At 36.5% G+C, this 13118-nt stretch overlaps 1 protein-coding gene across 9 annotated transcripts in view; it reads left to right on the plus strand.

Annotated features, from left to right (window-relative positions):
- Positions 1-13118, plus strand: part of LOC122224997 (PARP1 binding protein) — a 118834-nt gene that overhangs the window by 5579 nt on the left and 100137 nt on the right. For all 9 annotated transcript variants that reach the window (XM_042947534.1, XM_042947535.1, XM_042947537.1 and 6 more), the window contains exon 3: positions 8197-8430. In XM_042947534.1, the coding sequence (XP_042803468.1) occupies positions 8197-8430 (234 nt within the window). The remainder of the gene's footprint in view (positions 1-8196; positions 8431-13118) is intronic.

Raw genomic sequence — 13118 nt, forward strand, 5'->3', positions numbered from 1 at the left:
CAACCCTCAGTTTATTCTCTATCGTTAAGAGTCTCTTGTGGTTTGTTTCCGTCTCTCCTCCCCCCCGCCCCTTCCCATATGTTTATTTGTTTTGATTCTTAAATTCCACATATGAGTGAAATCATATGGTGTTTGTCTTTCTCTGATTGACTTAATACACTCTAGCTCTATCCACGTCATTGCAAATGGCAAGATTTCATTTTTTTTTTTTAAAATATTTATTTTTGAGAGAGAGAGAGAGTGTGCAGAGTGTGAGCAGGGAAGGGGCAGAGAGAGGGACACACAGAATCCGAAGACAGGCTCCAGGCTCAGAGCTGTCGGCAACAGAGCCAGACACAGGTCTCAAACTCGTGAACTGCCAGATCATTACCTGAGCTGAGGTCGGATGCTTAACTGACTGAGCCACCTACGTGCCCCAAGATGTCATTCTTTTGATGACTGAGTAATATTCCATTGTATATATATACCACATCTTCTTTATCCATTCATCAGTTGATGGACATTTGGGCTCTTTCCATAGTTTGGCTATTGTTGATAATGCTGCTGTAAACATCAAGATGCATGTACCTCTTTGAATCTGTATTTTTGTATCCTTTGGGTAAATACCTAATAGTGCAATTGCGGGATTGTAGGGTAGTTCTATTTTAGTTGTTTTGTTTTCCAGAGTGTCTACCAGTTTGCATTCCCACCAACAGTGCAAGTGGGTTCCCCTTTCTCCGTATTCTTGGCAACCCCTTGTTTCTTGTGTTGTTAATTTTAGCCATTCTGACAGGTGTGAGGTGGTATCTCATCTGGTTTTGATTTGTATTTCCCTGATGCTGAGTGATACTGAGCATCTTTTTTTTTTTTTTTAATGTTTATGTATTTATTTATTTTTGAGGTGACTGGGGGAAGGGCAGAGAGAGGTCAGAGAATCTCAGGCAGGCTCCTCATTGTCAGCATAGAGTCCGATGTGAGGCTCCATCTCCCCAACCTGAGATCATGACCTGAGCTGAGATCTAGAGTCAGATGCTTAACCAACTGAGCCACCCAGGTGGCCCAGTTGAGCATCTTTTCATGTGTCTGTTAGCCATCTGGATGTCTTTGGAAAAGTGTCTATTCATGTCGTCCCCCATTTCTTAATTGGGTTATTTGATTTTTGGGTGTTGAGTTTGATAACTTCTTTATAGATTTTGGATTCTCTTTATCAGATATGTCATTTGCAAATATCTTCTCCCATTTAATAGGCTGCCTTTTAGTGTTATTGATTATTTCCTTTGCTGTACAGAAGCTTTTTATCTTAATGAAGTCCCAATAGTTGATTATTTTTGACTTTTTGTAATTTCCTTTATGGACAATTCAGTCATGAAAAAATATTTTCTATTTTCTCTTTTATTTATTTATTTTTATTTTTTATTTTTTTCCATTTGATTCCTCTTTATTAGTTCCTGGTAAGGAGACAGTAAAAATAAGCCGCTCTAAAAACTGATTAACTTTATTTACTTTTTCATTTTTGATAATATCTTAATTTTGAAATTTCCCAGAAGTCCTTGTGATTATTTAAATTTTTTCTCATGTACAGTGATAAAATGATTGGTACTTTGTCTCACAGGATCCCCCTTAGGATCTCTTGTAGGGCTGGTTTAGTGGTGACGAATTCCTTCAGTTTTTGTTTGTTTGGGAAGACCTTTATCTCTCCTTCTATTCTAAATGACAGACTTGCTGGATAAACGATTCTCGGCTGCATATTTTTTCTGTTCATCACATTGAAGATCTCCTGCCATTCTTTTCTGGCCTGCCAAGTTTCAGTAGAGAGATCGGTCACGAGTCTTACAGGTCTCCCTTTATATGTTAGAGCACGTTTATCTCTAGCTGCTTTCAGAATTTTCTCTTTATCCTTGTACTTTGCCAGTTTCACTATGATATGTCGTGCAGAAGATCGATTCAAGTTACGTCTGAAGGGACTTCTCTGTGCCTCTTGGATTTCAATGCCTTTTTCCTTCCCCAGATCCGGGAAGTTCTCAGCTATTATTTCTTCAAGTACACCTTCAGCACCTTTCCCTCTCTCTTCCTCCTCTGGAATACCAATTATGCGTATATTATTTCACTTTAGTGCATCACTTAGTTCTCTAATTTTCCCCTCATACTCCTGGATTTTTTTATCTCTCTTTTTCTCAGCTTCTTCTTTTTCCATAATTTTATCTTCTAGTTCACCTATTCTCTCCTCTGCCTCTTCAATCCGAGCCGTAGTTGTCTCCATTTTATTTTGCAACTCCTTGATAGCATTTTTTAGCTCCTCCTGGTTGTCCCTTAATCCCTTGATCTCGGTAGCAAGAGATTCTCTGCTGTCCTTTATACTGTTTTCAAGCCCAGCGATTAATTGTATGACTATTATTCTAAATTCACTTTATGTTATATTGTTTAAATCCTTTTTGATCAGTTCATTAGCTGTTGTTATTTCCTGGACGTTTTTCTGAGGGGAATTCTTCCGTTTCGTCATTTTGGATAGTCCCTGGAGTGGTGCGGGACTGAGGGGCACTTCCCCTGTGCTGTCTTGAATAACTTGCGTTGATGGGCAGGGCCGCAGTCAGACCTGATGTCTGCCCCCAGCCCACCGCTGGGGCCACAGTCAGACTGGTGTGTGCCTTCTCTTCCCCTCTCTTAGGGGCGGGATTCACTGTGGGGTGGCGTGGCCCGTCTGGGCTACTTGCACACTGCCAGGCTTGTGGTGCTGGGGATCTGGCGTATTAGCTGGGGTGGGTAGGCAAGGTGCACGGGGGCAGGAGGGGCAGGCTTAGCTCGCTTTTCCTTTCGGAGATCCACTTCGGGAGGGGCCCTGTGGCACCGGGAGGGAGTCAGACCCGCTGGGGGGATGGATCCGCAGAAGCACAGCTTTGGGTGTTTGCGCGGTGCCAGCAAGTTCCCTGGCAGGAACTGGTTCCCTTTGGGATTTTGGCTGGGGAATGGGCGAGGGAGATGGCGCTGGCAAGCGCCTTTGTTCCCCGCCAAGCTGAGCTCTGTCGTCCGGGGCTCAACAACTCTCCCTCCCGTTGTCCTCCAGCCTTCCGTTCTCTGAGCAGAGCTGTTAACTTATAACCTCCCAGATGCTAAGTCCTGCTTGCTGTCGGAACACACTCTGTCTGGCCCCTCCGCTTTTGCAAGCCAGACTCGGGGGCTCTGCTTGGCTGGTGGGCCGCCCCTCCGCCCCGGCTCCCTCCTGCCAGTCCGTGGAGCGTGCACCATCTCTCCGCCCTTCCTACCCTCTTCCGTGGGCCTCTCGTCTGCACTTGGCTCCGGAGACTCCATTCTGCTAGTCTTCTGGTGGTTTTCTGGGTTATTTAGGCAGGTGTAGATGGAATCTAAGTGATCAGCAGGACGCGCGGTGAGCCCAGCGTCCTCCTACGCCGCCATCTTCCAGTGATCTCTATTTTCTCTTTTAGTTTTAGGTGTTTTATACCAGGAGGGGTTTTTCTACATATCCAGCCAGGCAGATTTCCCTGTTAATGTGTCTATTTTAAAGTTATAACAGATGGTATACATTCTTTCTGCCTCTTGTTTTGATCATCCAGTATTGTTTTCAAGACCTCTTTAGGTATGATAGAAAAGTTGATCCAATTTATTCATTGTAACAATCATCCTTTGTGTGACTGATACATTTTACTCATTGATGGACCTTTGGGTTGTTTGAAGTTTTTTTGGTATCATAAACAATTCTGCATTGAAATGAGATGTCTGTGCATGGAACAAGATTTTCTCTAGGCTCCCTACACAGCAGGTCATATGATAGATACATCTTTGATTTGATGCTACCACATTGCTCTTCCACTTGGTTATTAGAATTTACATTTGTTTTATTTTATATTTTTAAACTTTATTTACTTTGAGAGAGAGAGAGATCTGGGGAGGGGGTAGAGAGATGGGGGGAGATGGAGAGGGAGAAGGAGAGAGAGAGAGAGAGGGAGAGGAAATCCTAAGCAGGCTCCACACTGCCAGCATGGAGCCTCTTGGAAAAGAGAGAAAGTGGCATTTCATTTTAATTTTTCTGTTAACTAAAGCATTCAAACATCTTTTAAATGCTTATTTGACTATTTAGGTATCCTCTTTTTATTGTCAGTTCATGCATATTCTTTTGCTTATTTTACTGTCGAGTTTTTATCTCTTTTACTCTTTAAAAGAGTTCTACATGTTCTTTAGATACTCTCTTTGTAATACACATTGTTAATATCTTCCAATATGCTCCATTTTACTTTTCACTAGATATACTTGCCTTACATTGTTTCACCAGAATTTATATGCTAGACTTCTCTACTGAGTCTTACTTGGTATGATCAGGTACTTATTGGACATTTTACCTTGATGTCTAGTACTGTCTCTGCATCAGTGTTTTTAAAAGTAGACCATATTGTTTCCTCTGTCAATTTACCTTCTTGTTCATATTCTGAGTCTCAATTATACATATCATTGTTCACTCAGTCTGTGAAACTAGACACCCAAGGGTCATTTTAAAGTCTCTTTCCTTTGTTCTCCATTGCAATCCACATTCAAGTCTTTCCAATTTACTGCCTGAATGTTAAAAAAAAAAAAAAAAAAAAAATCTCTCCTTTAATAACCTGAAGAAATGGTACTAAGGTAAGTAATAGATTCTGAGGATATTGTAAAAATGGAATAAGCTAGCCAAAGGTTAAACTTTGGTAACCATACACTGGAAAATAAGGAGAGAGAGAAATTGAGGCAATTATTAAGAATCATTATTGTATAGTAATTGAATACTATTGTTTTGGAATTAAACGGACTACGTTCAACTCACCTTTTGTTGTTTGTTTATGAATAATTTTTGAAACATAAATATGTCAAAATGCTAAATGTACTGTGAAGAAAATTTAGTTTTCATTGTAAAATTTTTGAGATATTGAAATACTCAGGTCAAGTCATTTTTTCTTCAGGACTTGTCTGTGTAGCACTCACTCAGGATCTCTTTCTACTTATTAATATTCTACTTGCTAATTCACTTAATTCACTGTGAAAGTTCAGACTCTGGGTGGGAAAGAAGAGGAGAGGTGAATTGCAACTGAGCTTTTCGTAGTTTGTGTATGTACATGTGCAGTGGAGATGGTGGGTTGCAATTCCGTTCGACTCTCACTCCCCATGTAGCATTAGCTCAGGCATCCCCAACCGTGCTGAGACTTCCAAGTCACTCAGCAATATGAAAAACATACACACATGCCTGCAGGTGCATTCATAGGTAATAGTAATAAAAAAGTAGAATTGATTGTATACATGCTTCACCTGTATTTTTCATTCTCTGTTTGAGCTCTGTTTAGGTTTTCAATTATCTGAAGTTTGAGAACATGAGTCTCTAAAAGTATGTGATCCTTTGAATTGAATTTGACTATAGTAAAACTTGCGAATACCTAGTAGAGTTGCTTGTGTACCGGCATGTTTGTTTTCTTAGTTGCTTTAATTGGGATAAAGAAAAGGTACAGTAAAATAATCTTTGAGTTTTAGGTTTTGGGAATGTTTTCTGAGGGGAAGTCTTTTTTAGCTTAAATCATCTGACCTCTAGGAGTTTTATACTGCTAAGGTTTTAATTTATTATAGATTCATTGAGGACTATATGGCAAATATATGTGACTTTTTAGATTGCAAATAGTGTTTTAGCTTTTCCTTTCTTTAGAATTGGCTTCATTATTTGAATCTGTCTGGCAATTGTATTATACATGCTATTTTTCACATTAAATAGCCTTAAGAGTGTTAGAAATGTTCCAGTGGATGAAACAAAGATATTAATTTTATAACTTCATGGAGACTCACAGCCTGTGGTTAACTGTCAGATTTGAAAATGACCTAACATTGACGTAACAAATAAGAAGTGACAGTTTTTACAATTGTGTTACATTTATCTAATACTCCCCCCAACAGATAATTATTTTACTTTGAGTAAGAAAAGAGAAAGCAGACTGACATTTTTTATCCCCTACCATTTATCAGGTGTTATTTAATCTGTATAATCTCATTTTATAACCAAGGAAATGTACTCACAGGGATTTCAGTATTTTACCCAAGGTCACACAGCCAATTAATAGCTGTTAAGTAGACCTACTATCTTTTCTCTTTTGATAACAACAAAAATTCCACGTAGTTAGAAATTGTAAAGTTTATTTAAATTTTTGAATAATTATAAAAATAAGTTCAGTAAAATATACAAAGTGCAGTGCTCTGGAAAAATGTAACTCATTTTTTTCTTATTTTATTCTTAGGAAATACAATCTTTCTTATGTCCATTAGAGAATTAAAGCATTGACCATCTTGAACTTCCTTCAGATATTAGCCAGCTGGCATGTTTTCCTAGCAAAACATTTTCTGATTTGACCACAAGCTCTCTGAATCAGTTGTTACTGGTTTGAATAATAGAATATGCTGTCATGGTGGGCACCTGATCACGAAAACTGATATCTGGAGTACATTTTTATTTGGATTTAAAATGTTTTTACAATCCCAGTATAAACACTGTTAATCTAGTCAAAATCTTTTCTCACAAGATCAAGAGTTTGCATACTTGAACTAGGCATAGTCCACAGAATGAGAGTAAATTGTACATTTACATTAGGCGTACGTTTAATTTATTTTTAATGTGAGGAATGCCATACCAAAATAGTTTTGGAATTTTTGAGATAAGACAATTTAGTTTTGAAACTCTAAATAACTAGATTTATTTAACTTAGATACATTTGGAAATTTTATTGTGTAATTTTTACGGGATTGGGAAGTGAGGTGTACAATTTTAGATTCAATGCTGAGAAATTACAAATCTGACTTACATTTGGGTTATGGATTCAAGGTTTGAGAGTTACTTTTTTTTTTTTTTTTTTGGTTTTTCATTGAATTAATTTCATGAAATATAATTAATTTTTATAATTTTGGTATAACAGGTCCCTCCAAGGATAGTAAGGGTAATTTCCTTAGTTGTTTCCATACAGATGAGTAAAAAGTTAATTATTTTAAGGCAGTTTGGACATATTGTCTTCAATTTGGATAGTAACTAGACAATGTGGCTCATTTTTATAAAAGAAATATAGATTTGAAAGAAATATAGATTTAATAGAAAGTACTTTATTATTTGGGTCTATTTGATTCTCATTAGTCTTCTTCTTAGGCTAAAGATGATGTTACAATTTTAGTTCCAGTGAATTACAGTTTTATTTGTATATCCACCCATCTTTCAGTACAATTAATGGAAAGATCTTGGTGTTATCAGAAACTACTAACCTATTAAGGGTACTTAACTGTGAAAGGAGCAGCGCAATACATTTCACAAAATCACGTATGGATATTTAAAAATATTTGTTATTCATGTTGCTTTGGAAAGGAGTAGTTAGAATTTTTTACTGAATTAGGGCTGGCATATTTTGGAGGGCACCATTACTAATATCTGAGATTAATATTAAGTGGGAGCAGAATGCAATCAATTAAAAAAAAACAAACCTTCAGCTACTGGCATAATATATCATGTTGATATTGAAGAAGAGAAAAAGGACAATTTTGCCTGATTAGGAGCATCCAACAACTTATAGAAAGAAACCTTGGCTTTTTAGAACTTGTTTGTTTATAGTTTAGTGTGTCCATGAGCAGGGAAGAATCAAAATTCTCTGACCCAAGGTTTTTTAGCACTGATATTTTGTCTTCCCTGGAATAGTAGTGAAAAAACCAAACCAAACCATGATTTTTAAAAATTTAGTTTTTATGATCATGTTTTAAGACTAACAGTTGGAATAGTGCGGTATGTGGTAATTCACCATGGCATTGACAGTTTTGAATAAGAGATTAAAAATACATTAGCTGAAAGAGCTGAAAGAAACTAAGTATTAATGGAATGAAATGTTTTCCCAGTCGGTAGTACTTAAGTACAGATCTCTGCCCACCCATCCCCCGACTTTGGGTAGGAGAAATTCAGTGAAGAATAACTGTATATTTGCCAATTGTGTCATGCACAAACTTGCCATAGTAGTTTATATTTTTATAAAACCATCAAAATCTTTTTCTTTCATATCTGGTTTTAAAATTATTCCATAGTTAATTTGGATATTCTCTTCAAATCCACAACAATTCAGTGTAGACTTACATAACAAAATTCAATTTGTGCTTCCTACCTCAATTATAACTTAATGAATATTCTGGCACCCAACTTTATTTTTTTATTTTTGGCATTGTCTCTTTCAGCACAATGGAGAATTTACAGTTCCTCTCAGTGATGTCTTATTGACCTGGAAATTCTTCCTACATGAGAAGTTGAACTTACCAGTTGAAAATATGGAAGTGATTGACCATTATGAGGACATTAGGAGGACTTACGATGATTTCTTAAAGAATAGTAATATGTTAGATCTGATTGATGTTTATAAAAAATGTAGTGTTTTGATTTCTAAGTGTGAAAATAATGCCAACATATCCCCTGTAAGTATTTTTTAAAATCTGTCTTAAATGAAAAGTTGGCTAGATTTATTTTTATTTTAAATTATGTTATCAGCATTTATGGTAACTTGATAATGCTTTTGCTTTTCAGATCATGTTAGAAAATGGAAAATTTAGCTACCTGAAAGCTAGTTATTACTGGAAACAAATATTTTGGTGGTAAATTTTGCTGAAATTCTGTTGTTATTTGGTTGAAATATAAGAACAGCTTTTTACTAGATCAAAAAATTTTAACAGAGTTATCAGTCCCAAATGTGTGATTTCTTTTTGAATTCATTTCAAGGATTGCTTTTCTATTTACTCACTTGGTTTAATGTGCATCTGTTCATTTTGGCATATGTTGTATAAATGCTATGACTCTTTCTATGGATTAATAATATTATTTTAATTAGATGGGATATCATTTTGTGAGGATAGTATAATGCAATAAACATGAAGTAATACACTATTCCTTTTTTTTTAAACATATACACATATTCATTGCTTTATTTTTTTTATTGAATATAAATTTTAAAATTAATGGAATGTTATCCTTTGCAGTTTGGTTTTATCTACATTAGAATTGGTATCTGGTTTGTTTTAAAATGTTGAAATATATTTCTTTATCTTAACATTTACTGGGTACCAATAAAGTAGTAATTAAATAGTGGTAATAACTAAATAATTGTAGATTTAGTATATTTTCTAAGCTGTTGAAATATTTTATAAATATTTCTGTCTGATACTTGGGAATGGTGTTTTGGCTGCTTGTAATTAGAAACCTCTGCAATAGCAGTGGTTTAACAAAATGGAAGTGTATTTCACTCTTTTATAAAAGGTATCTAAAGGTAAGAATCTGGGACTGATGTGATAGCTCTGTGATTATCAGATACCTAGGACTTTTCTGTCATTCTGCTCTTCCATCTTAGTTCCTACCCTCTGCCTTCAAGGTCCTTTGTGACAGCTGTTAGAGCTCCAGATCCCGTACTGGCATTCCTTGCATCAAGAAGTGGTAAGGGAGCACAGTATTCTCCTTTCCTTTTAAAGAGACATAGCTCTTTTGCTTCCGTGTCCTTGTCCAGAGCCTAGTCACATGGCCACACCAAGATGTTAGGGAAAATGTAGTCTTTTTTTCCTGCATAACATGCCAGAATAAAAACAAACTCTCTGTTACTGAGAAAGAAGGGGAGAGTGGACATTGGCAGGCAGTTTGCTGTCTTGGCCTCCCTGGGCTATAATGGAACCCTTTGTCCTGTTGTAACTTTCTAAGATGCACATGCATATGTGTACATGCATACCCACACATACACACCCTTACTATGGTGAAGATATTGTGAGGGAAGATAGTTTTTTTTTTTCCTCCTTACCTATATTTTATTTGCTTGTAGAGATGATTTTTGACTACTTTTCACATAGTTAATTTAGAGGCTGATCAAACATAGTGTTGGAACAACAAAGAAAATCTTCTGATAAGCCAATGAGAATATAATCTGCCTGAGGTTTTTGGGCACATTGTTTTCATCTTATCCTTTGCCCCTGTTTAAATCTTCTAATAAGCCTCTTCATTTAAGTGAATCACCTGTAGTTTGAGATATATAAGTCTACATTGGAGGGAGTTCTGTGTCTCCAGATATCAACATGTTCTTCTGCAGGACATCAGGAGTGGAGTGCAAGCTGCCAAGATGATAGTATGTGAAGTTGAAAATTTTCTGCATTTAAAATGAAAGATTTGATCTCTGATACTTGTTTAGGAAAATTTCCAAAGAGGAAAAAGTGAGCAGGCAAACATATCCCTAGATTGGTTCCTCAAAAATGCACTAAATATAACCCTAATTTATGCTAAAAGTGCCTTTAAAGATACATATGCTTATGTGTCTTCTTTGTTTTTTGTTTATTGTAACCTAAAGAAGGCAGTAATTATGAGGAACTTAGATAAAGGTAAGACAGGGAAGTTCTGGGAACCTTATAACTTGAACAATGCCCCTTTCCTCTGTATTTCGTACATTATAATTCCTCTCCTGGGGAACATGGATGCAGGACCTGTGGATATCTGGAGCATACAAGGCCTTGGATTCTAACTAGAGTTTAAGAAGAGACAGTTGGTACAGAGTTTGCTTTCTCATGAATTAAGCAATTATCTGGGGGAAATCAGAGCCCTGGGCTGAAGAGAAGAAATGGTAGCTCTTGAGAAGAGCTTAGCAGCCCTCAGAAATCTGGGGACCTTCTGGGGAAGGTTAACAAATGCTCTCTGTGAGTGTGCCAGGATTCTCTGTCTCTGAGGAAGCCAAAACGTAGCTGAATGGATGGGTGTACTGTTGGTGATCCTTGAGAGACCACAAGAAGACTCTCCCTTGGCCTCAGCAGGTGACTGGCATCCTGTTTATTTCTCCACTGCTGCTTCATGAAGAGTAGAGACTATTTCAACTTCCGTTACTTGTAAAATTATCAACACTTGAAGTACCTCAGCATTCAAGGCTGAGCCCCAAAAAGCCAATGAGAAAAGCAATAGCCACCTAAGGAGTCCTAGCAGTTACAGAAAGATGAGTTATCTGAGAACACACATGCTCAACAGAATAGAACTGCTAGTGGAGAGTGACAACTTGAATCCATAAAAATAGTAAGTACTCAAGGAAATTCAAGGATAAACCTAAACGTGAGACTTTGTAGATGAAAAAAAAGAAGAAAGTTTTCCCAATGCAACAGATGAACTCAGACACAAATTATTGTCCTGAAATAAATATTTAAAGTGCAGAGAGAAAAATCTGAAGTTCAAGAAATCGTGAAGGAAAAGTTAAGAAACTTGGAGGTTAGATGGAGAGGATTTAACATACAAATGATAGGAGTTCCAGAAGGAGATAAAAGAACAGATGCAGAAGAGGCCATGATTAAGTAAAATATTTCTTGAAACTACATCTATTATAATAAATATTTCTTTGATTCTGCTAGTTAAGGGTGTTTATGAGGTTCCAGCCTGTAATCAAGAGAAAAGACACATACTTACACATGTCCTGGTAAAATTCCTGGACTCTTTAAGGGTAAAGATAAATATTATAAGTTTCCTAGTGGAGAGAACAAGTTATTTCAAAAGAACAAAAATTAAATAACATGTCTTGATCCTCAACAAGGTATCCCTTACTAGCTAAGATAAAGGAAGGACTTGTGAGGCTATGGAAAAATTTAAAGAATATTGTCTTCATACTTCAAGTGAAGATTTTGCCTTTTCAAAGACCGTAATAATTAAACAGATGAATGGGAGCAGATACGTATCTAGAGGAAGATGGTAGTGAGCAACAAAACTTGGCGTGTGTATGATAAGGATGGACTGGGGATATGTGTGCTGAAATGGAAGGCTGACACTAAGGGAGATTCTGATATTAGTTTAGAATTAAAATGGCTAAATGTTGTAGTTTGTTGGGAATAAGCAGGCATTACCACTTTTAAATGACAGTAGAGAAACGGGTCTGATTTGAGTACCAGAAAGTGAAGGTAATCATTAATGGAATGGAAAAATATGGTTAATAAGAGGATAAAAGTAGAATGAATAACAACTTACCTACAAAGTAAAGGTATAAATCAATAAAATTAATAGTGTATCACAGAAAATACATTGTGATTTTTCTGCTTACTTCAGAAAGCTTTATGCCATATTATCTAGAGTCCTTGTCAAAGTTTCAAGTTTAGGAACCCTTTTGCACGCTTAAAAATTAATTAGGGGGTGCCTGGGTGGCTCAGTTGGTTTGATCTCTGTGCTGATGGCTCAGAGCCTGGAGTCTGCTTCAGATTCTGGGTCTTCCTCTCTCTCTGCCCGTCCCCTGCTCGTCCTCTGCCTGTCTGTCTCTCAAAAATGAATAAACATTAAAAAAATAATAATAAAATTAAAAAATAATTAAGACTACAAGGAGATTTTGTTTATATGAGTTTTATCTGTTAATATTTATCAAAGATTAAAATTGAGATATGTTCAAAGTATCAGTAATTAAGATATTGATAATAAACCTATTACCTGTTTATGTGAATAGTGTTATGAATAAATTTTTTAGGAATAAAACATTGTGAGAATGTTTTACATATTTTGTATTTATTACTTTTTACATTTTTAGTAAATATCCTTAATGTCATGTATGATAGAAAATAGCTGTTTCTCATGTCTACTTCTGTCTGGTATGTTGTTTTGATTGAAGTATATCAAGAAAATTCAGATTCACATTGATACATAATTGAAAAAGGGTGAACTTCCTGGGTCTCCTGAGTGGGTCTTAAGGACCTCAGGAGTCCATGGACCCTCCTCACTGAACTGATCTAGAATATTGTACTATACATGTCATTAAACATGAATATGGCTTTATTTTTTAAAGTTCATTTCTTTTGAGAGAGAGACCATGTGCAGAAGGCCAGAGAGAGAGAGACAGTGAGACAGAGAGACAGAGACAGAGAATTCCAAGCAGGCTCTGCACTGTCAGTGCGAGGAGCCCAATGTGGGGCTTGAACTCATGAACCTGTGAGATCATGACTTGTGCTGAAATCAAGAGTCAGACACAACCGACTGAGCCACCTAGGCACCCCAACATGAACATAGTTTAAACCAGAGGGTAATATTATCCGATTCAAGAAAATAACATTGTATTTATGGAAGAATAAACCTTTGCTTTTAACATCTCTCCTGAAAACATAAGAACCACAAGTGTGAGGAC

The sequence above is a fragment of the Panthera leo genome, chromosome B4 (assembly GCF_018350215.1).
Source record: "Panthera leo isolate Ple1 chromosome B4, P.leo_Ple1_pat1.1, whole genome shotgun sequence".
NCBI lineage: Eukaryota > Metazoa > Chordata > Mammalia > Carnivora > Felidae > Panthera > Panthera leo.